General features: G+C 48.9%; 2 protein-coding genes across 3 annotated transcripts in view; one reads left to right on the top strand and one right to left on the bottom strand.

The window, feature by feature from the left end:
* The window catches only part of ZNRF3 (zinc and ring finger 3), a 175833-nt gene extending 160004 nt beyond the window's left edge, over positions 1-15829 (top strand). The window contains 7 exon segments of the mRNA XM_003905376.5: positions 425-499; positions 1242-1373; positions 2722-2832; positions 4667-4834; positions 6369-6471; positions 7200-8972; positions 11891-15829. Of these exon segments, the coding sequence (XP_003905425.2) occupies positions 425-499; positions 1242-1373; positions 2722-2832; positions 4667-4834; positions 6369-6471; positions 7200-8972; positions 11891-11934 (2406 nt within the window). The 3' untranslated portion in view covers positions 11935-15829.
* An 846-nt stretch (positions 15830-16675) lies between these two features.
* On the bottom strand, positions 16676-20066 carry C16H22orf31 (chromosome 16 C22orf31 homolog). Of its 2 annotated transcripts, none has more exons than XM_009217001.3 (3): positions 19985-20066; positions 18468-18896; positions 16676-17185 (listed from the first exon to the last, which is right to left on the bottom strand). In XM_009217001.3, the coding sequence occupies exons 2-3, from the start codon at positions 18774-18776 to the stop codon at positions 16745-16747; spliced, it is 750 nt and encodes a 249-aa protein (XP_009215265.1). In that variant the 5' UTR covers positions 18777-18896; positions 19985-20066; the 3' UTR covers positions 16676-16744. The 2 variants fall into 2 exon arrangements, with proteins under 2 accessions (XP_009215265.1, XP_003905427.1); XM_003905378.4 differs by having other exon boundaries at positions 19848-19992.
* Positions 20067-23271: the final 3205 nt, after the last annotated feature.

The raw sequence follows: 23271 nt of genomic DNA, 5'->3' as shown, positions 1-23271 counted from the left end.
AGTCATCTGATCTCACAATTACTATACAAGGTAGGTGAAATTGTCCTCTTTAAAAAAAAAAGTTTTTTAATTGACAGATAATAATTGTACATATTCGTGGGGTACATAGTGATAATACATACAAGGTATAGTGATCAGATCAGGGTAATTAGCATATCCATTATCTCAAACATTTATCACTTCTTTGTATTGGGAATATCCTCCTCCTAGCTATTTGAAACTATGTATTATTGTTAACTTTAGTTATCGGTCCCCTTCTTTATAGATGGGAAAATTGAGGGTTAGGAAAGTGAGGTAACGTCCCTGATGTCACATAAGTTGGTAACTGTCAGATTCTGCATTTGATTACAGGCCTGAATGCCAAGGCCAGCTTTGGAAAGGTAAGAGGACCAGAGGGCCAACCTGCTCTTTTTTACTCTGGCAGGCCAAGCGAGCGGTACAGCGGGGAGCTACTGCAGTCATCTTTGATGTGTCTGAAAACCCAGAAGCTATTGACCAGGTAAACTCCTCAGGCCATGCTAACACTGCAGCCTCCCTGAGAAAGGCACTTCCTTTAGTGAGCTTGGCTTGTCCCGGTTATGTCACCCTCATCTCAGGGCATTTGCTCTTGTCTTCTGAAGTTAGATGTCCATGTTTAGGCATAATCCCCAAGGGAGGTGTACTGGGTGAGGTTAAGAGCCAGGGAATTGGGGCACAGGAGGCATTTTCTCTTTTTTCCCCCCGAGACAGTCTTGCTCTGTCGCCAGGCTGGAGTGCACTGACACAATCTCAGTTCACTGCAATCTCCACCTCCCGGGTTAAAACGATTCTCCTGCCTCAGCGTCCCAAGTATCTGGGATTATAGGCATGCGCCACCACGCCTGGCTAATTTTTGTATTTTTAGTAGAGATGGGGTTTCACCATGTTGGCCAGGCTGGAACTCTTGACCTTGTGATCCATCTGCCTCGGCCTCCCAAAGTGCTGGGATTACAGGTGTGAGCCACTGCGCCGGGCGAATGGGGCATTTTCTAAGACCTTTCTGGCCCTTCTGCTTGCCCAGTCCATCCCAAAACAAGCGTTATTCTCAGCCTTGCTCTTTTGGGAACTCTGTAATGTTCCCAAAAGAACATTGGGAAGGCTGTAGTGTTGGAAGAGCTGGAGGATTCCAGACAGGTATTCAATGTTCCTTCCCTCCAGCCTTTCTTTCTACTGCTTCTTAAAGTAAGCACACCTTTTAACCAGAGCCCTCTTTTCTTCCTTAGCTGAACCAGGGCTCGGAAGACCCACTCAAGAGGCCGGTGGTGTATGTGAAGGGTGCAGATGCCATTAAGCTGATGAACATCGTCAACAAGCAGAAAGTGGCTCGAGCAAGGATCCAGCACCGCCCTCCTCGAGTGAGCCTCCACACTGTTTGGCACAGGCTCGGGGCCTTCTCTGCTACTACCTGTCCCTTTATTTCCCTTGGCCTTTCATTCCTATCTCTCTAAAATGCTGGCAACCCCAGGTTCCTGCAGGCTTAGATCACCTACTGGACTCAAGGCCAGGGAGAAATGTTACTCGTGTTCCTTTATAGCGAATTTGAAAAATCCTACCAGAAATAGATACCTTTGTGCTAAGATGTCTCTGGCCTCTTCCACCTGGCATTCCCTCTTGGCAATCTCTCATCCTTTCTTTTCCATCCCATCTCCCTCTGAAAGGCAAACTGAGGAGGATTGAAGGGATGGGGCACCCAGCACCTGCCTTCCCGTGTCTTCCTTCTTCAATCTGACTTAGACACTAGAAAAAAGGCTTGTATTTCCTTCTTCCTGTAAAGTAGATTACCTTATTGAAACTCCCCAAGTTAATTTAAGTCTGGAAAAGTTAGCTTTCAACTGGGATTGAGTTCGATGGCTAATGAATAGCATCTGCATCTCTTAAGTATGTGGAAGAGACACTACTGGCCACTAACTCTTAACTGGCCTCTTCTCCTCAAACCTCAAGCTGAAGAATTCCAGGAACCTTGGGCTGGTGCCCTATATTGGTGTTATTTCCTCCTCACAAATATTGGGACATTCACAATGTAGGATGATGCTTTTCCATGCACAACATAGCCGGATACATGCAGCTTCCACTTTGCAAAGCTCTATTCCCATTGGCCAAATGGAGGTCCCAGATAAGGTGGCTGCGAGGTTTTAGGAGGCAGTGAGGAAAAGGTAAGAACTAAAAGTAGAGGGAGTTTGCTGAACTGACTTGCTGGCTTCTTTTTAAAGGAAAAAAAAAGTGCTTTGGTAAATATGACTCATTGTAGTGGAAGCTGATATTTGTGGAAGCAGCATACAATTTTCTGAGTTGTTGTAAACCATTAATTATATGGTTAGTAATCACTGTTCCCTCAAAACATGACACTTACTCTTTTGTCCTATAAATGTGATTATTTGTGTTTATTTGGAAGGGCCTTTCTTACCAGTTACAGCCAACTTTGCAGTATTCCACGGGGAGCCAGGCTTTACCAAGAATCCCCTTGGCTCTTGGGGGGCCTGGCTGAGATCGCCACAGGCATCCCCCTGGGCCACACCGAAGGCACTACATGGGCCTAGGGAGCACACCATGTACATATGAGCAGAACCCCAGGAGTTTCCTGCAAATTGAGGGGAAACTCATCCCAGTCACCCCATCTTTATCCTGACCAAGCCAAGATAGCCCATGTGCCGATTACCAGGCTGCAGAGAGGCTGTGACTCACTGTGTCTGTGTTCCGTTCCAGCAACCCACTGAATACTTTGACATGGGGATTTTCCTGGCTTTCTTCGTCGTGGTCTCCTTGGTCTGCCTCATCCTTCTTGTCAAAATCAAGCTGAAGCAGCGACGCAGTCAGGTAGGGCCTCTATGTGTAACCCATGAGCAGTAACCCCTGTTGCCCTGACACTGGGGAAAACCAGGACTCTTACCACCTTATTTTTTGATGGTGCAACATGGAGCCTCACAGCTGTGGACTCTGAGCTCCACAGCGTGTTCCCAGCGGCCTAGAAACAGCAAAGATGGAAAAAAAGTAAGAGCAAACTAGGCCAGGCACCATGGCTCACGCCTGCAATCCCAGCACTTTGGGAGGCTGAGGCAGGCAGATCACTTGAGCTCATGAGTTCAAGACCAGCCTGGTCAACATGGCAAAACCCCGTCTCTAGCAAAAATATAAAAATTATCTGAGCATAGTGGCACGTACCTGTAGTCCTAGCTACTTGGGAGACTGAGGTGGGAGGATCACTTGAGCCTGGGGGACAGAGGTTGCAATGAGCTATGATCGCACCACTGCATTCCAGCCTTAGTAACAGAGTAAGACCCTGTCTCAAAAAAAAAAAAAAAAAAAAAAAAGAGAGCGCAAAACTTACAGCCCAGTGCCTTCTCTGTTCTAAAAGGGCTAGTCCTACAAAGGCTGAGCATTGGGAATATCCCCAGCAGGTGTTTCGAAGGAAGTGTTTATTTTATTTTTTTATTTATTTGAGATAAGATCTCACTCTGTCACCCAGGCTGAAGTGCAGTGGCATGATCTCGGCTCACTGCAACCTCCACCTCCCAGGGTCGAGTGAATCTCGTGCCTCAGCCTCCCGAGTAGCTGGAATTACAGGCACCCGGCTAATTTTTGTATTTTTGGTAGAGATGGGGTTTCACCATGTTGGCCAGGCTGGTCTCAAACTCCTAACCTCAGGTGATCCGCCTGCCTTGGCCTCCCAAAATGCTAGGATTACAGGCATGAGCCACCGCGCCTGGCCCAAAGGAAGTGTTTAAATCAATGTTAATAAGTATTATAAACACTCCACAGGTCTAGAATATGTGCTGTGGCAGTCTGAATTTTGAGTGCTTTCTCAGAAGTCTATTCTGGCGTGATTGAGAAGTATTTGCCTGTCCCAGTGCATCAAGTGGCGCCCTAGAGCCTTGGTCCTCAGATAGGATCTGTGGTCCAGCAGCAACAGCAGCACCTGGAAGCCTGATAGAAATGCAGGGTCTCAGGCCCCACTTCAGACCACCTACACAGTATACCAGGCTCTCCGGGTGATGCTTGATGAACAGTAGCTGCTGTAGCACTGCAGCTACCACATCACTTTGTGCTTGTAGGAAGGAGAAACTCAGGGGTGGAGGGTGGTGAGAGGATAAGCAGAGATCTGGACCCGCAAATGTATGGCAGGGTCATGTCTCAGGGGAGAGATGGTGGATCCTGGAAGGCAATCTGTAGAGAAGAGAATCACCAAAGTTCTCATGAAGGTTAAGCGACCAATCCCAACAGGATGATGGCTTGTGTTTTTTGAGCACAGCCTATTTGCCAGGTGCTAAGCACTTACACATTGTCTATTTACTATCACCACCTCTTTCAACAGAAAGAGGAGGAACCCTTGGCATAGAACAGGTTGATAACTGAGGGTCTGGCAGAGTTAGGAGGCAGCAAGTCCAGGTAATTGGAGGAGACCCCTGCCTTCAAATCAGAGAGACCCCTGCTAGTCTTGCCACTTGGGAAAAGCCTAGGGTGATGTCGTGGACGCCCCATGCGTCTGGAGAATATGTGCTATGGCAGTCTGAGTTTTGAGCGACTTCTCAGAAGTGTTCTGGCGTGGTAGAGAATTGTCCGCCTGACCCAGTGAATCGAGTGTCATGTCCCTGGGGTGACTGCCACTGTCATATGTACTGGACCCTCACACAGACCACATTCTGCCATGCAGAATTCCATGAACAGGCTGGCTGTGCAGGCTCTAGAGAAGATGGAAACCAGAAAGTTCAACTCCAAGAGCAAGGGACGCCGGGAGGGGAGCTGTGGGGCCCTGGACACACTCAGCAGCAGCTCCACATCCGACTGTGCCATCTGTCTGGAGAAGTACATTGATGGAGAGGTAATGGCAGAAGCAGACCCATCCTGGGTGGGAAAACATAGACAGGTCAGCAGAGGTGCCCAAGACCTAGAAGGACAGGGCCCTGTGTTCCATCACACACGTCAACTTTTAGAGTCGCTCTTCTGAAAATTCTGAGACTTAACTTGATACTTGACTGGGTGTTTTTACTTACAAAGAGATGGGATTTTATATCCCTCACTTTTTTTTCTTGTAGCTCTTTAAAAATTTTAGGCCTAGTATCATGCCTGTAGTCCTAGCTACTTGGGAGGCTGAGGTGGAAGGATCAGTTGAGGCTAGGAATTCGAGGCTGCAGTGAGCTATTATTACACCACTGCATGCCAGCCTGGGCAACAGAGTGAGACCTTGTCTCTCTCAGAAAGAAAATTTCAGACCTTCAGAAAAGACTAGTACCATAGACGATATATGTTAAGGGCCTAGAATCATCCATGATGTACATTTTGCCACACTTGCTCACCCTCCCTCACTCTCCCTCTTTCTAGACAGATACATACATAAACATATTTGGGGGGTAGAGAGCAAACCACTTGAGAATTACAGACATTTGATGCCCCTTTGCTGAAAATATTCCACTGCTGCAGAGACTGTTGGATGGAAACGAAATTTTTGCAGAATAGAATAGTTAGATTCTTACACAGACTCTGGATTCTAATCCTGGCCTGGGTGGATTCTAGTTTTGTGACCTTGGGCAAGTGATTTTGTTTTCTTGTGACATGGGCCCAACACTGACCAGTATTCCAGGTGATAATGAGGGTTCCATGAGAAGATCCAGGGTAGACCCTTTGTCATTCTGTCAGGCACAGTGTTAGGTATGAGCTGGAATATTGTGCTAGACAGGTCAGAAAATTGAAAGACAAAGTAAAATGAGCAAATCTGGAAGATGCTTAGGCTTAGGAACTCTGAAGGTGGTTCTATCCCAATAACTCCATCTGTCTAGATAGGTTGCTTTTCTTATAAACCATGTACCCCCATGATGAGGTTCAGGGTCCAGTAAAGGAGGGGAGAGCAGAGCTTTGCCCCTTTGCTGCCCCATCTGTCAATCATGAGTCCCAGGCATCTTCCTTTCTACTGTTGCCCATTTGGGATACCCGGGGGTAGGCAGCACCTCAGAGATGCAGAATATCTTGGGGTATACCTGGTCCTCTCTCCATACCCCTAGGCCTCGCATCCTCACTAGCACAAGGCCTTGGCCTTCCCTGGGTGGAGGCATGAGTGTGCTTGCCCTCCTCCAACTACAGGAAAGACGCCTGCCTCTGTGCGTGCCCACTCCCTTAACACTGAGGACTGTGGTGGGGGCTCACTGCTGGCAGTTTCCTTCTCCCTACAACATATGGGTGGGCCCTGCTTCTAGGAAATTGAGCCCTAATTGGAGGTGGGGAGGAGAGCAGGAGGTAGGGAGGGGAGTGGGGAAGGGCACTGGCATGCAGTGCAGCGCTCCTTGGTCTGTGCTGGGCTCTGCAGGAGGACACACTTGCGAGGCTGAAGGCAGACCTGTGTCCCCTCTCTCCCTGCCCAGGAGCTGCGGGTCATCCCCTGTACTCACCGGTTTCACAGGAAGTGCGTGGACCCCTGGCTGCTGCAGCACCACACCTGCCCCCACTGTCGGCACAACATCATAGGTAACTGTCACCTGCCTCAGCCATTGCTGAAGAGTCAAGTTAGAGGACGCTGTCCCTACCAAGTGCCTAGCTAGAGTGTGACACACACCACACGCTTGGGAGTGAGCAGAGCCACTGTGGCACTGCCCTCTGGACTTGGAGGCCTGGCAGCCCTGGGTTTTGGAGGTTGTCTGCACAACCCTTAGGAGAGCCTGGCATTAAGAATCACCCTGAGTTCAAGTTTGGGCTTCACATTAAGCAGCTTCCCGACCTCAGGCAAGACATCTGGCCTCTCCCAGGCCTGAGGCCCCTAATGTCTTTAGTGGCAGTAACAGTAATGGTGGTTGCCCACACCCCGCACCATGGGGTGTTCCTAGGACCATGAGGGACGATGAGTGTGCAGTGGCCAGCTTGTGCTGTTGCTCCTGCATCACTGTGTCATTAAACAGGGATGGAGGGACACTGGCGTCTTTGAGTCCGATTCTTTTCTGCAGACTCCTGTGGTGCCCAGTCAGGCAGAGCAGTGGGGAGTTGGGAGCGGGGCCTTTACAGGAGATGGGCCATTTCACACAGATAGGCAGGTCAACCTCTGCCGCTGCAGCTGAGTTTGGGGGCAGGGTTGTGAGATTGGGCACCTCGGCAGGTGACCAAGCCTGCTGCTTCAGCCTCTGCCCGTTTTAAAAATCCCTCTAGCCCCTGACACCAGTATGCTCAGCCCTGCCTACTCTGTTTCCTCCGCTTGTCCCCAGAACAAAAGGGAAACCCAAGTGCGGTGTGTGTGGAGACCAGCAACCTTTCACGTGGTCGGCAGCAGAGGGTGACCCTGCCGGTGCATTACCCCGGCCGCGTGCACAGGACCAACGCCATCCCAGCCTACCCAACGAGGACAAGCATGGACTCCCACGGCAACCCCGTCACCTTGCTGACCGTGGACCGGAACGGGGAGCAGAGCCTTTATTCCCCGCAGACCCCCGCCTACATCCGCAGCTACCCACCCCTCCACCTGGACCACAGCCTGGCCGCTCACCGCTGCGGCCTGGAGCACCGGGCCTACTCTCCAGCCCACCCCTTCCGCAGGCCCAAGTTGAGCGGCCGCAGCTTCTCCAAGGCAGCTTGCTTCTCCCAGTATGAGACCATGTACCAGCACTACTACTTCCAGGGCCTCAGCTACCCGGAGCAGGAGGGGCAGTCCCCGCCTAGCCTCACGCCCCGGGGCCCGGCCCGTGCCTTTCCTCCCAGCGCCTTTCCTCCCGGCGGCAGTGGCAGCCTGCTCTTCCCGACAGTGGTGCACGTGGCCCCGCCCTCCCACTCCCACCTGGAGAGCGGCAGCACGTCCAGCTTCAGCTGCTATCACGGCCACCGCTCGGTGTGCAGTGGCTACCTGGCCGACTGCCCGGGCAGCGACAGCAGCAGCAGCAGCAGCTCCGGCCAGTGCCATTGTTCCTCCAGTGACTCTGTGGTAGACTGCACTGAGGTCAGCAACCAGGGCGTGTACGGGAGCTGCTCCACCTTCCGCAGCTCCCTCAGCAGCGACTATGACCCCTTCATCTACCGCAGCCGGAGCCCCTGTCGTGCCAGTGAGGCGGGGGGCTCGGGCAGCTCGGGCCGGGGGCCTCCCATGTGCTTCGAGGGCTCCCCTCCCCCCGAGGAGCTCCCGGTGGTGCACAGTCATGGTGCTGGGCGGGGCGAGCCTTGGCCGGGCCCTGCTTCTCCCTCGGGGGATCAGGTGTCCACCTGCAGCCTGGAGATGAACTACAGCAGCAGCTCCTCCCTGGAGCACAGGGGGCCCAATAGCTCTACCTCAGAAGTGGGGCTCGAGGCTTCTCCTGGGGCCGCCCCGGACCTCAGGAGGACCTGGAAGGGGGGCCACGAGGGGCCGTCGTGTGCCTGCTGCTGCGAGCCCCAACCCTCCCCACCCGGACCTAGTGCCGGAGCAGCTGGCAGCAGCACCTTGTTCCTGGGGCCCCACCTTTACGAGGGCTCCGGCCCGGCGGGTGGGGAGCCCCAGTCAGGAAGCTCCCAGGGCCTGTACGGCCTTCACCCTGACCATTTGCCCAGGACAGATGGGGTGAAATACGAGGGCCTGCCCTGCTGCTTCTATGAAGAGAAGCAGGTGGCCCGTGGCGGCGGAGGGGGCAGCGGCTGCTACACTGAGGACTACTCGGTGAGTGTGCAGTACACGCTCACCGAGGAGCCCCCGCCCGGCTGCTACCCCGGGGCCCGGGACCTGAGCCAGCGCATCCCCATCATTCCGGAGGATGTGGACTGTGACCTGGGCCTGCCCTCGGACTGCCAAGGGACCCACAGCCTCGGCTCCTGGGGTGGGACGCGGGGCCCGGACACCCCACGGCCCCATAGGGGCCTGGGAGCAACCCGGGAAGAGGAGCGGGCTCTGTGCTGCCAGGCTAGGGCCCTGCTGCGGCCTGGCTGCCCTCCGGAGGAGGCGGGTGCTGCCAGGGCCAGCTTCCCTAATGCCCTCCAGGACACTCAGGAGTCCAGCGCCACGGCCACTGAGGCTGCAGGTGAGAGCAGGAAATGGCAGTAGGTCAGAGCAGGAGTTTCCGTCAGGGTCGTCTCCTCATCTTCTGTCTTAAGCGTTTTCTGAGTGACTTCTTTTTTGCCCTTAGCTTTAAACACCGTCTGAGACTGAAGACTTCCAAGGGTTACTCCTCAGCCTAGCCCTCCTCCCTTGAAGTTCAGACCCTTTGAGCCCTCTGCTTCCACAATCTCGGCATCTCTCTCCCAAGATGCCTGCAGCCTGTCATGTCCACAGCAGTGCTCTTATTTCCCCCTCTGCCCTGCTTCCCATCCACATGCTCACACCAAAAACCTAGCACCAGCTGAGGGTAGTGGCTCATGCCTGTAATCCCAACACTTTAGGAGGCCGAGGCCGAGGATCACTTGAGGCTGGGGGTTGGAGACCAGCCTGGCCAACATGGCAAAACCATGGAGTCTGTTCATGACTCTCAGGGCTGGGATATTATGTAGGAGGCACTCCGTAAACATTCTCGTTACTCAGTACAAAAATGCTAGCCGGGGGTGGTGGCGGGTGCCTGCAATCCCAGCTGCTCGGGAGGCTGAGGCAGAAGAATGGCTGAACCACCTGGTTGGCAGGGCACAGTGAGCCAAGAGATCAAGCTACTGCACTCCAGCCTGGGCTGACAGAGCAAGACACTGTCTCAAAAAAAAAAAGGCCGAGTGGCGGTGGCTCACGTCTGTAATCCCAGCACTTTGGGAGGCCCGGTGGTAGGATCCTGGAGTCAGGAAATCCCGAGACCACGGTGAAACCCTGTCTCTACTAAAAATACAAAAATTAGCCAGGCAGCGGTAGTGAAGCCCGTAGTCCTTTCGGGAGGCTAGAGGCAGGAGAGTGCGTGAACCGGCCGAAGCTTTGCAGTGAGCCGAGGTCAGCACTGCACTCCAGCCTGGGGACAGTGGGACTCCATCTCAAAAAAAAAAAAAGCCCGGACCCAGTGGCTGGCCGCCTGTAATCCCTGCACTTTGGGAGGGCCAAGGCAGGTGAATCACTTGAATTCAGGAGTTCGAGACCAGCTTGGCCAACATGGTGAAACCCCATCTCTAAAATACAAAAAAAATTAGCTAGGCATAGTGGGCACCTGTAATTCCAGCTACTCGGGAGGCTGAGGCAGGAGAATCGCCTGAACCTGGGAGGTGGAGGTTGCAGTGAGCTGCAATCACACCACTGCACTCCAGTCTAGGTGACAGAGCAAGACTCCATCTCAAAAACAAAAAAAAGCCTAGGACCCATCCCTATGCCCACCCTGCCCCTTGCACTCCAGCCTCCTGGGCTTCTCAACTTGTCTGTGAAGGACCCCAGTTGTTTGTTTTTGCTTCAGTCCATGAAAATGAATTCCCAGAAAACGAAACTTAGCAAAAGACATGTAAGATACCAGTCCAGATATTTTATTATTAGATTGAACAGACATCAGATTGCTACAAGATTTCCAAATATGCTGCCTCAGTAATAAACTGTGGAGTCTAGCACCTCTGAGTAGCACTGCAACAGATCTACCTGCAAAGTACATCCCAAATATATCTACTTCTCTGCACCCTCATTGCTATCCCCTCAGTCCAGCCCCATTTTCCTCTCCAGGACGGAGGCAATAACCTCTGACTGGTCTGCTGTCACTGGTCTTGCTTTCTATTCCGCCTGGAGCCAGAGTGGCCTTTTTTGAAACATAAGTTGACGTCTTTGTGCTGGAAAATCCTTCCATGACTTGCCATTACCTTTAAAATCTTAAAAATGTTGGCCAGGTGTGTCGACTCACGCCTGTAATCCCAGCACTTTGGGAGGCTGAGGCAGGCAGATCACCAGGTCAAGAGATCGAGACCATCCTGGCCAACATGGCGAAACCTCATCTCTAATAAAAATATGAAAATTAGCTGGGCATGGTGGTGGGTGCCTGTAGTTTCAGCTACTCAGGAGACTGAGGCAGGAGAATTGCTTGAACCCGGGACACGGAGGTTGCAGTGAGCCGAGATCGCCCCATTGTGTTTCCACCTGGCAACAGAGCGAGACTCCATCTAAAAAAAAAAAAAAAAAAAGTTAACTTCTGGCCCAGTGCTTTGGAAGGCCAAGGCAGGAGGATCACTTGAGGCCAGGAGTTGGAGATCAGCCTGGGGAACAGAGAATGAACCTATCTCTTTTTTTTTTAATTAGCTTGGCAGGGTGACACATGCCATTAGTCCCAGATACTCAGGAGGCTGAGCCCAAGAGATTGGCTACTCACTTGAGCCCAAGGATTGAGGCTGTAGTCATGATCTCACCACTGCACTTAAACCTAGGCAACACAGCAAGACTCTGTCTCAAAAATTAATAATAATAAATGTTAACATCTCAGTTCTGTGTGATCCAGCCCCTGCCAGCCCATCTGATGAGCTGGTTCACTCTCCTTGCTTGCTGCTTTCACCCTCTGTGGCCCCGTCCCGTTCTCCCCATATGCCAAGCTTACTCCAGCTCCCAGACCTCTCCACTACTTCTGTCCTCCAAATCTTAGATTAAGCGACACTCCAGCCCCCTCTGAGATCACCTGCACACCCTCTGTTCACTTCCTGTTATCCTATTGCTAAATTACTTTCTCTTAAGGTCCATAAGCTCTGTGAGGGGGTCCTCTCTCCTGCTTTTCCCAGGGCCTGACGCACACTGGACACGCAGTTACCATCTCTAATATATTGGGTTTTCATGCTACCTAAGGGCTTCTAGAAAGCTCTTAGTACATCCAAATGAGAGAGGCTGGGTCTCCAGGGGGCACCTGTGCTCTCAGCACAGATGGAGCCCCTCTGGGAACTGGAGCCTGCTTCAGCCCTTTAGCATACACAGGCCTGCCACACGCTGGGGACAGGGCCACCTGAGTCCCTTGCCTGGTCCCATGTGTGGTGCCAGCTCCCTCCCCTGATGATTGTTCTCTCTCTTTCCCAGGACCGAGATCTCGCTCAGCAGACAGCAGCAGCACCGGAGCCTGAGCTCAGGAGGAACTCTTAACCTGGAAATGGGGAACTGTATGGAGACTCCAAACTGACTTCCTTCAAAAAACAAAAACAAAAAAATTTTTTAGCTTTGACAAACACACAAAAGTGGTAATAAAGAGAGCCCTCCTTGTCAACCCAAAATGTGAGCCCCCTGTGGCAAAACCACCCCCTACCCCATTAACAAATCAACAGACAAAATTCTCCGAGTCCTTTGCCTCTTTTGATAACATGTTGTTGTTCTGTTTTGTAAAGTGTGTGTGCTTGGGGTTCTGAGGTGTGGGATTGAGTTCTCTGCTTTTTTTTTTTTTTAAGATATTGTATGTAAATGTAAAAAGTTATTTAAATATATATTTTAAAGAACCCTAACCGCCAACTTTTGCTGAAAAAGAAAAAAAAATCACTGCTGCATTAAATGAACCACATCATGTGTAGATACTGTTGTCTCCCTGGAGGGAGCTCAGGCCTTTGAAAAGCTCAGGGCTTCACCTGCCTTAGAAAATGAACCAGAAACTTGAAGTAAAGCTAGTTGATATGGGTACAGGCTCTGAGTGCAAAGCTGCCTCTTTCTTTCTCGTGGCAAATGCCAATGTATACTATTTCAGGTCTCAGATGCCATGCCCCTCCAGCCCACGCCTTTAGGCAGGTGATGGCAGCAGCTAGGAATAGGGTGTACATGATCTGCAGCCCTGCGGAGCCAGGTCAAGCCGCTGCTACGAAAGCTCCAGGGTGATGGGGACAATTCTGCCCAGTGCCCTCAGTCTGCCCCCTCAGGTCATGGTCCCAAGTGAAACAACAGAGTTCACAGCCCTGGTCTTGGCTGAGGTCCAGGTCATAGTAAGGGCATGTTCTTGGGACCCTCAACCTGAACTCTGACCCTCGGGGCAGGGAAGAGGAGGCTGTCCCCTTTGGTTGTCCTGACTTTGGAGTCCTTTGCAAAAATGTTTTGGGCTCCCTGCCACTGGCTGCAGAAATGGCTCGACGGGGTGTGTGGGGACAGACACCCAGAAGGAATGTACTTTTGTGGCCTTGGTGTCCAACGGGGCTGGGGGAGAGTGCTCCCCACTGACCCAGCGGCACACCGATGTGCAGTGCGCATGCGTCTGTGTGGGGGCAGCCACACCCCTCGGCTGCTGCTTCCTTGGGCTGCCTTTCTAGGGGCATGTGCCTGGACCTACGAGGTCTGCACTGAGCTCCATTTGAATGATACCTTCCCCATCCCGTTTCCCCATGGAAGCACCGCTTCAGGGTTATTCAGTCCTCTGCCTCGTGGCTGAAACTGCTCATCTCGTCTGCAGATGTCTACTATCCTGTCTACCTAATGCACTATTATGTATTGATTCCCCATGAGACAGAGAGAGAGACTATCAGATAGTTTACACCCAAAGGGTAGGTTTTTGTATATTTTTCCAGCCTTTTTTATTAAGGGGAAGGGGAGAGTTTAAAAGCCCAAACCGTTGTGGTTTAAAGGTGTTTCATTTTTAAAAGGGAGAGAGAATCTATTTAAAGCTATTTCAGATCAGGGATTGTCATCCTTTTTGTCCAATGTATTCCTTGTTCTTTAAAAAAATTTTTTTTAGAGGGAACTAATCATATTAGTCCTTGTGTTCACTAACTCTTCTGGTCACTTGTATTTATTCATTCATTCATCAGATATTTGTTGCCATCTGAAAGAACTGGCCCATTGGGTCTGAAAGCTCGCTTGAGAATAGGAAACTTGAGACCTGGCCCCCTATGGGTAGGAGAACAAGGACCACCTGGATTGCCAGGTGATGGTGCTGGCCTTTCTCCAGTCTTGAACGAGAATCTCACTCTATCAGAATGTTTTTCTTAACCTCAGTGTATGATGAGGAAATTTACTTATCTCTAGCTAGGATTTGACATCTATTCCAACATCAAATGATCAAAACATTTGCCATTGAGGCTTCACTGGTGAGATCCGTCCTCCATCCGCGGGTGCAGTCCCTTGAGGGCTTCTCCTCGGACTGTGCCCCGCACACCTGTTACCGAGGGTGTGAGAAGCGCCTAAGCTGGTGACATGTGATCTGGGACGCCTTCATTTCTCGGGCCAGGAGTAGCAGCTGCTAAGGACAACAGCTTGCATTACATGGTTTTAAGGAAGCGGGATCTGACTTTTAATATGAACTGCAAAAAGCAGCTTCTCATTGAGATTTTGTTGTTGTTGTTTGTGGGGGTTTTTTTGTTTTGTTTTGTTTTTAATGCCTTTGAGTGCATATTTTCTTCCTCGTCTGAAACCGAACTCCCAAAGTAGCTTTCTTTAGCCCTGGCTGGAAAACCACCCCTCAATAGCCTTAAGCAATAAATAGATGAGTACGGAATGTGGCTTCCACTGGGCTTATTAAAATAAGTGTGTCTAGTTTTCACTTGAACCAGTGATAACCGCAGATGGCAAAAGAAACCCATTTAATTTTTGTAGCTTACAGGTGGTAGAAACAAAAATGCAATTTTAAAACCTTAAATACCAAATACCAACCATTGTCTTTGTTTGTTTGTTTGTTTGTTTGTTTGTTTTTTGAGACGGAGTTTCGCTCTTGTTGCCCAGGGTAGAGTGCAGTGGCGCAATCTCAGCTTACAGCAACTTCCGCCTCCCGAGTCCAAGTGATTCTTCTGCCTCAGCCTCCCAAGTAGCTGGGATTACAGGCATGCACCACCATGCCCAACTAATTTTGTATTTTTAGTAGAGACGAGGTTTCTCCATGTTGGTCAGGCTAGTCTTGAATTCCCGACCTCAGGTGATCCACCCGCCTCGGCCTCCCAAAGTGCTAGAATTACAGATGTGAGCCACCGCGCTGGTAACACCAACGATTGTCTTTTAAATTTGTGTTCGCCTCTCAGACAGGGAGATTACCAGAACAAAATAACCAATGGTCTTATTTTTTTCACACATAAATCAAAAGAAATGTCCTCTTTAAAGTTTTAAGATTCCACCAATGACAGATACCCTTTTAGGTGGACTCTTGAGTGGTTTGTAGTGGTTTTATAGCCATGGAAACTGGGAGTATCTCATTTTCTACTGAGAACCTCTGCCCCCAATCCCTCTAAGTTGGGGTGTGACAGTTGGGCATGGTTAAGTGACCCAGCCCTGGGTGTAGGACAGCCATGTACGGTGAAGAGTTCTAGAACCAGCTAAACGTGGAAGTTTGGGTATTTACCAACAAGGTACCTCTTTACGGATGCAGCCCCAGTAAGCTGGCTTTAACCTCAGCTCCTTCCCCATCTCCTCCTAAACCCAAGCCCTTTTATAAAATAAAGCCCCATCTGTCCCACTGCTCACATATTTATGTGCTGCTAGTCTCTACTCGAAGTTTGTGCAGGACTAATGCTTTTAAAATGAGGTCTAAAAAAAAATTACTAATCGAGAATATTATTCTTTAAACAGAACTGCCTTTTTCTACTCTTTATGTAAACTCTTTCTATTGTGTTGGTCTAACAAGGCACTATTTTAAAATTTTTAAATTTCTCCCATAGCACTTAAAGAGATTTTGTAAAGACTTTGCTGTAAAGATTTTGTAATAAAATGGTCTAAGGGCTCTTTTTCCAACATTACCATTTTTTAAAAATGTTTTAAAAGCTAGAAAACAACTTATGTATATTCTGTATATGTATAGCAGCACATTTCATTTATGGAAATATGTTCTCAGAATATTTATTTACTAATATATTTATCTTAAGCCATGTCTTATGTTGAGAGTGTGACATTGTTGGAATAATCATTGAAAATGACTAACACAAGACCCTGTAAATACATGATAATTGCACACAGATTTTACATATTTGCAGACCAAAAATGATTTAAAACAAGTTGTAGTCTTCTATGGTTTTGTAACAAATTGTACAAATGACTGTAAAAAAAATACAATTTTATCAAGTATGTGTTATATGTCGTCATTGCTCTGTTCAGTAAAAGTCTACAGATTCAACAAGGGGAAGTTCGCATGGGGCAGTACTTTTAACTTCTACTTGCCCATGGAGGCATTCATACAACTTTCTCTCCTGTTAATATAGAATCCAGGTTACTGGGGGTTTAGGCAGTGTCACAGGAGAGCATCTGTTATAGGGTGTGTGGGTTTATATCCTTGTGAGAATGGTAGGCTTTCTGCTCAGCCCTATGTAGAAGGAGCTAGGGAGAGTGATAGTGATCGAGCCTAGTGGTCCACTTTTTAAAAATCGGGAACCATATGGCCAGCCGTGGGAGCTCATACGTATAATCCCAGCTATTCAGAAGGTTGAGGCAGGAGGATCTCTTGAGGTAGGAGTTGGAGACCAGCCTCAGCAACATAGTGAGACCCCATCTCTCTACTAAGAGAAAAAAAAAGCTATACATGTTGGGGTCCACATGTAGTCTTAGCTACTCAGGAGGCTGAGGCAGGAGGATTGCTTGAGCCCAGGAAGTCGAGACTGCAGTGAGCTATGATCATGCCACTGCACTCCAGCCTGGGCAACAGAGCTGTCTCAAAAGAAAGAAAAGAAAGGGAAAGAAGGAAGGAAATAAGGAACCATAGCCTGAATGTAAAACATCTGCTTTATCTGTCAGGCCTTTTCCTACCTGGAAGACTAACAGACCCTCAAGGCCTTGGAGGAAAAAATACTCCCAGCATCTACCCCTCAAAATGACCTAATCATGAGTGGAAAGGGACCGTTGGTCTTGAGCGAATCTGGTTCCTCTTTGTTTCCCTGAGAGGGTGTCGCTAATTTGTAAAGCACTCAGATGACAGGGAAGGTGCAAAGTTGTGTTTATTTTTCAGATCTCTAGCAGAGAATACCGTAATCCCATGAGTTCCTGTTCCTATTTTTTGCTCTTTAACTTGGGCCATTTATTGAGTACAGGCTCCTCGTGGACACCTGGCCGCTTCCTGCCAGGGAACCGGTCCTTCTGAGCACCTTCAGAGATGGCACCCTGACTGCACAGAGCCTCCCAGAGCTTTTGTTTAATGGCCTTGCCCAACTCCAGGCTGTACCTCTTGGGAGTCCCTGAAGGATTCCACAGCATTGGCTCTACCACAGCGTGGTACAGAGCCTGGTAACCCTCTGTGGGGAGACCGTGGATGGTTAGCGTGTCCTCCGACAACTGCTGTCTCTTTTGGGTTTCAGGAAGCAACACTGGGCCCTTCCAGGCTGCTGTCCCACTGTCTTGGGGTAGTGCTTGGGTGGCAGCCACATGTTCAGCATATCTGTCCTCAAGATCTTGGCGGACTGTTAGTTTTTTCTCCTTTGAACTTTCTTTACTCTAGCCAGGAAGAAAGCAGAGAAGTCAAAGCTAAAACTTGAGAGGGGAGCTCAGAATAATTATCTGGGATTTGTGTCCCAGAGTCTTGGTTACAGCAACAACCAACATTTGTCTAGCATGTTCTAGTTTACTGAATTCCTTTATGTACATACCACTGCGTGTGTTCTCCATAACCCTGTGAGGTCAGCAGGAGACAGCTTTAAAGGCAAAGAAATTGGAATTGGTTTGCCCAAGGCCACACAGCTAGAAGGTTAATAACCACAGCTGTCATCTATTGAATACCACTCAAGATGCTAATTATTTACCCTCTGCCAGGCTCTGTTCAAAAGCCTTTTGCATGTATTGACTTATTTAATCTTCATGAAGCCCTGTGAGGGAAGGGCCATTATCCTCCATTTAATATGATAATATCAAGGCACAAAGAAATTAAGCCCGAGGTCGTCCTCAGTTATAGTCAGAGTTGGGATTTGAATCTTGATGGCCTAGCTCCAGGGTACACTGAGCTCTGCTGGCCACCATGGGGTAACAGACCTGGACTCCAATCAGGCCTTCTTAGGTGAAGTTCTCCATGTGGACGCTCACAATCCAAATCTATAGCCGACCACTGGTGTGTGTGTGTGTGTGTGTGCGCGCACACACACAAGCACACACTACCCATATCCTAGCCTTCCTTCTCACCCTTATTTTTCCTTCATGTCAAGTCTGTGGTTGTGAAAGCCACCTCATCCTTCTCTAGAACTAAGCATAGTATAAATGATATGGTATAAATGATAAATAGCATGACCCCACAATCAGGGGCATTCTTCCACTCTAACATGCTACACCTCCTCCCCACATTCTGTCTTCAACTTTAGGATTTCCTTCACTTGGTATTGATCTTTGTGTTTTGTTTTGTTTTGTTTTGTTTTGTTTTTTTGAGACAGAGTCTTGCTCTGTTGCCCAATCAGGAATGCAGTAGTGCAATCATGGCTCACTGCAGCCTCAACCTCCTGGGCTCAAGTAATCCTCCCTCCTTAACCTCCCAAGTAGCTGGGATCACAGGCATGTGCCATCATGCCTGGCAATTTTTTTTTTTTTTTTAGTAGAGATGAGGTCTCCCTATGTTGCAAAGGCTGGTCTTGAACTCTCTGAGCTCAAGCGATCCTCCCTACTTGGCCTCCCAAAGTGCTGAGATTACAGGCGGTAGCTGCACGCCATATAATCTCAACCGTTAGTGTTCTCTGGCTTTATCTTTTCCCTCCCCTCGCCCGTCACATTTTCCCCACCACTGGTCCTCATCTACCTCTCTAATGCCTCCTGCAGGCCTCCTGTGCCCTGCTGGCCGCTTGCTCTTGGAACTGATGGAGTTTCTTTTCCTGGCCTGCTGGGTGGCTTTCATCACTGAATCGTCCTTGTGCTTTAATCTCTTCGAGAGTTTTGCTTCTCCACACTTGCGTGGTGCTGGGCAGCACTTATTCTTCAGTTGCCGCCTGAGTACAAGCTTAACCAGGGAGAAGGAATTGGCAATTAATGGGTTCCTTACAACTTCCCAAGAGGAAGTGGTAGCTGGTGCTGTGGTGTTAATGTTCTGCTTTGCACACGTTCTGGCCATCCAGATGTTGGTGAGAGCTGGTGAGTCCACATAGCAGTCCTGAAGCCTGGTATTTAATAAGATGGACTGTCGGAGTCCATAGATAGGGATGCTGGGGTCTTGTCTCACATTGATTGGGTGCTAGAATTATAAGAGGGAGAAATGAATTTTAAAAGGACCGTTCTTTAGCAGAGAATAAAAGATCTACTTTGAAGGCAAAATGTTAACATCTTTTTATAGGCCATTCCTTCCACCCAGTTCTTAGAATTTTACTATATGTCCTCTCCTGCTCACTAAAGCCTTTTATACCAAGTAGGGAGGAGATAGTAACTCCACAAGGTTACAGTAATATTCAGGCTCTCAAACAACATAGCATGCTGGGGCAGGAAGTCAGGGGTCAGGGAGGGTTCACAAGGAATTGAAGGCAATTCCTGCCTGCTGGAAAATATGGAAGGCAGGGTCACTCAAGACTTCATATGAGCTGTAGACACTCAACTATGCTGCAACACAGACATGACAGCCAGTAAGTTCTGCCAAACCCTGAATACGCTTTACATTTTCTTTTTTATGGTGTGGGGGGGGTGCGGGTACGGAGTTTAGCTCTTGTTGCCTAGGCTGGAGTGCAATGGTGCAATGTCGGCTCACCGCAACCTCCGCCTCCCGGGTTCAAGTGATTCTCCTGCCTCAGCCTCCCAAGTAGCTGGGATTACAGGTATGCGCCACCACACCCAGCTAATTTTGTATTTTTAGTAGAGACGGGGTTTCTCCATGTTGGTCAGGCTAGTCTCGAACTCACGACCTCAGATGATCCGCCTGCCTCAGCCTCCCAAAGTGCTGGGATTACAAGCGTGATCCACCACGCCCGGCTGAATACACTTTCTAACCAACGGCCAGGTGCCAAGAAGAGCTCATTCACAGGGAAATCAATATCCTCTGGGGACCATAAAAGCAATATGAAAACATTAATGCTGCCGGCCTCCATTTCCTGGGGCCAACTAAGAGCAACAGAACAATTTGGATAGATCAGAATCACATATTTAAAGAGACCTGGCTTTCTTAGAAATGTCATCTATAGAAATAAAATCACCTTACCATATTTCAGTTGCCTTAAATTTTATTTTCGCTAGCTTAGTAGGGGGAAGAAATATATATTTTCTCTTTCCCTTTTCTCGCTCTCTGTTTTTTTTTTTTGTTTGTTTGTTTTGTTTTGTTTTAATATTTCTAGTCACCTGTCTTTCTCTGCCTCAGTCACGTATGGGCAAATTGCTGTTTGTTTAGATTTGGGCTTAATGCCAGCAGCTTTGAGCCATTATCTCTAGTATTTGTGATGTCACTTTGGTTTGTGATGTGGGTGTGGGTGGGTGTTACATCATCAGACTTTATAGTTAAATTATGTGGGAAGAAGTTCTATATGGTTTTGTTTCTAGCCTCAGAAACTTCTGAAGTCCTCATTTCCCCCAAAATGGCTTGGATGAATTTTGAAGATCTTCATGTTCTTATGAAGTATGTTTTGCAGGAAATGTAGTCAAATGTGCAGACCAGATTTGGGGATACAGGTAGTGAGATGCATCCCTACATGTGCAAAAGTGCCCTCCTTCATGTACATAAAGGAGGCACTGTTAAGTTCTCAGAATAGCTGCCAAGGTTAGGGACCAGAAATGAAAGAACACGTTCCTGCAGCCCTGGGCACCTTTCCCTGCGTGTCTCTCCCAGGAAGACTACATGGTTTCTGGAATGTGGTTTTATTTTACATCCCATGGCAAATGCAGTAATTAGAGCTGTTAGCAGTGTCAAGGGCTTGAAACGAGAACAAAGCCGCCTCTTCCTGGGAACTCTTGGGCAATGCCTCACTCCTTATCAGGTGCTCGTCCTGTTGGTGGGTTTGATTTTTTTATTTGTAAAATGCCTCGGGAGCCTCCCTCCTGAGGGGGAGGAGAGTGAAATGATGGAAAAACAGAGTATGAATCTGGCAGGGGCTCCTGGAATCGCATGTGTTGCCTGTTGGAGTTTTTAAGTGTTGTCCCTGGAGTGAATCAAAGCCTGCAGGCGGACTGCACCACAGGCTGTGGTGGAACCACCTCCAGGCCTACGGCAGCTGGACCCACAGACACTTGGGAGGACAATGGTTTCCTTTCAGTAGCGAGCCCTGGCCTCACCTCCTCAGAGCTGGGTCGGTTTTAGAGCAGGGCTTTGGAAAGGGTTTGTCTTTGGGAAGAGTTTGCAAATGTCTGGAGACTGGGCAGGCAAGCAACTTTTCAAAGCTGGTCAATCTTGGAAAAATGGCACGGGGCTCCTGGGCTACCTGGAAATTACCATCTGTCTTTACTCTGCAAAGCAGGGACAGGAGGAAAATGTCAAGCAAAAAAAAAGGCATAATAGGAATAGGTCATCTGTTTCTCTTTTCTTCTTCCCCATCTTGAGTTTGGCTTTCCTGCACCTCATCTTTCCAGACACTCATCTGTTAGATTTACTTTGCTAGGTCTTTTACTCAATGACTCTGCTAGGTCTTTTACTCACTCTGTCCGCAGGCTGGAGTGCAGTGGCGTGATCTCAGCTCACTGCAACCTCCGCGTCCTGGGGTTCAAGCAATTCTCGTCCTCAGCCACCCAAGAAGCTGGGATTACAGGCGCGCACCACCAAGCCCAGCGAATTTCTGTATTTTTAGTAGAGACGAGTTTTCATCATGTTGGCCCAGCTGTTCTCAAACTCCTGGTCTCAAGTGATCCACCCACCTTGGCCTCCCAAAGTGCTGGGATTACAGGCGTGAGCCTGTGCCCAGCCTCAATCTCCTTCTTCCAGCACAGAGCTGTTCACATGGGCAGTACTTGATACATACTCTTCAAGTTCAGTCAAATTCTGCCTTCTTTGCCTTCATTGTAACTCACTTCAATTGACTATGCCACAACAGGTAACCCTCTCAGCCTTCCTTAAAACTAACCCAGGGTACCTTGGTTTAACCTATTTCTCCTATGTCAATAAAACTAGTATTTATTCAATCCTTCCTGAAGGCCAGGCACTGTTCTAGCCACTTTATTAGCATCATGTCATGAAATGCTACCAACAGTCCTATGAATTTGAGTACTATTCCCTGTTTTACAGATAAAGAAACTGAGGCACAAATTGCTCAATTATCATACCCCAAGTAACCAACAAAGGCTGAACCCAACCCAACCAAAGTCTACAATGCCCTGTATAATGCTCTTGGGTTTTTTTTTTTTTTGGTTTTTTTTTTTTGTTTTTTTTTTTAGTTTCACTCTTGTTGCCCAGGCGGCTGGAGTGCAGTGGCACGATCTTGGCTCACTGCAACCTCCACTTCCCGGGTTCAAGGATTCTCCTGCCTCAGCCTCCCAAGTAGCTGGGATTACAGGCACGCACTACCATGCCTGTCTAATTTTTGTATTTTTAGTAGAGATGGGGTTTCACCATGTTGGCCAGGCTAGTCTCAAACTCCTGACCTCGGGTGATCCACCCACCTTGGCCTCCCAAAGTGCTGGGATTACAGGAATGAATCACCACACCCAGCCCTACTGTCCTTGTTCTTAAACGCTCACAGTTATCACCGTGATGCCTGGCCTCGCTGTTAGTCAGCCTATCCATCTACCATACCCAGGCCCAGTTCTAGTCCTGTCCTTGTCATGAGACTTTCTCTAGGCTCATGAGAGAGTCTGCCTGTGTTGGCATCCCAGATCCATCTTTCATTAGGCAAGTGAATTCATACCCGTGAACCTTAATTTCCTCAGCTGTGAAATGGGCCTAGTCATAGTGCCTACCTAAGGATTATTGTGAGGGTGAAGTGGGACAATGCATCTGAAGTACTTGGCATGGCTCCTGGTGTATAGTAAGCACTCAATAAATATTTGCTTTTTTGTATTTTTGTTTTTGTTTTGAGACAGGGTCTTAGTCTGTCACCTAGGCTGGAGTGTAGTGGTGTGATCGTGGTTAATGGGAGTGTCGACCTCCTGGGCTCAAGCAGTCCTCCCACCTTGGCCTCCTAAGTAGCTGGGATCACAGGCTTGTGCCACCATGCCCAGCTAATTTTTTTTTTTTTTGTAGGGATGAGGTCTCCCTATGTTGCTCAGCTTAGTCTGGAACACCTGGGCTCAAGTGATCCTCCCAAAGTGCTGGGACTACAGCTGTGAACCAACACACCCATCCCATGTGAACGTTATTATTTATTTATTTATTTATTTATTTATTTTGAGACAGAGTCTCAATCTGTCACCCAGGCTGGAGTGCAGTGGCACATTTCTCAGCTCACTGCAACCTCTGCCTCCCAGGTTCAAGCAATTCTCCTGCCTCAGCCTCCCAAGTAGCTGGGATTACAGGTGCCCGCCACCACACCCGGCTAATTTTTATATTTTTAGCATAGACAAGGTTTCACCATGTTGGCCAGGCTGGTGTCAAACTCCTGACCTTGTGATCTACCCGCCTTCACCTCCCAAAGTGCTGGGATTTCAAGCGTGAGCCACCGGGGCGCCTGACCATGTGAATGTTATTAATATTATGGTCCATTTAC

The sequence above is a fragment of the Papio anubis genome, chromosome 16 (assembly GCF_008728515.1).
Source record: "Papio anubis isolate 15944 chromosome 16, Panubis1.0, whole genome shotgun sequence".
NCBI lineage: Eukaryota > Metazoa > Chordata > Mammalia > Primates > Cercopithecidae > Papio > Papio anubis.
The sequence above is the reverse complement of the archived record's forward strand: the minus strand, read 5'-3'. Positions and strand labels throughout refer to the sequence as shown.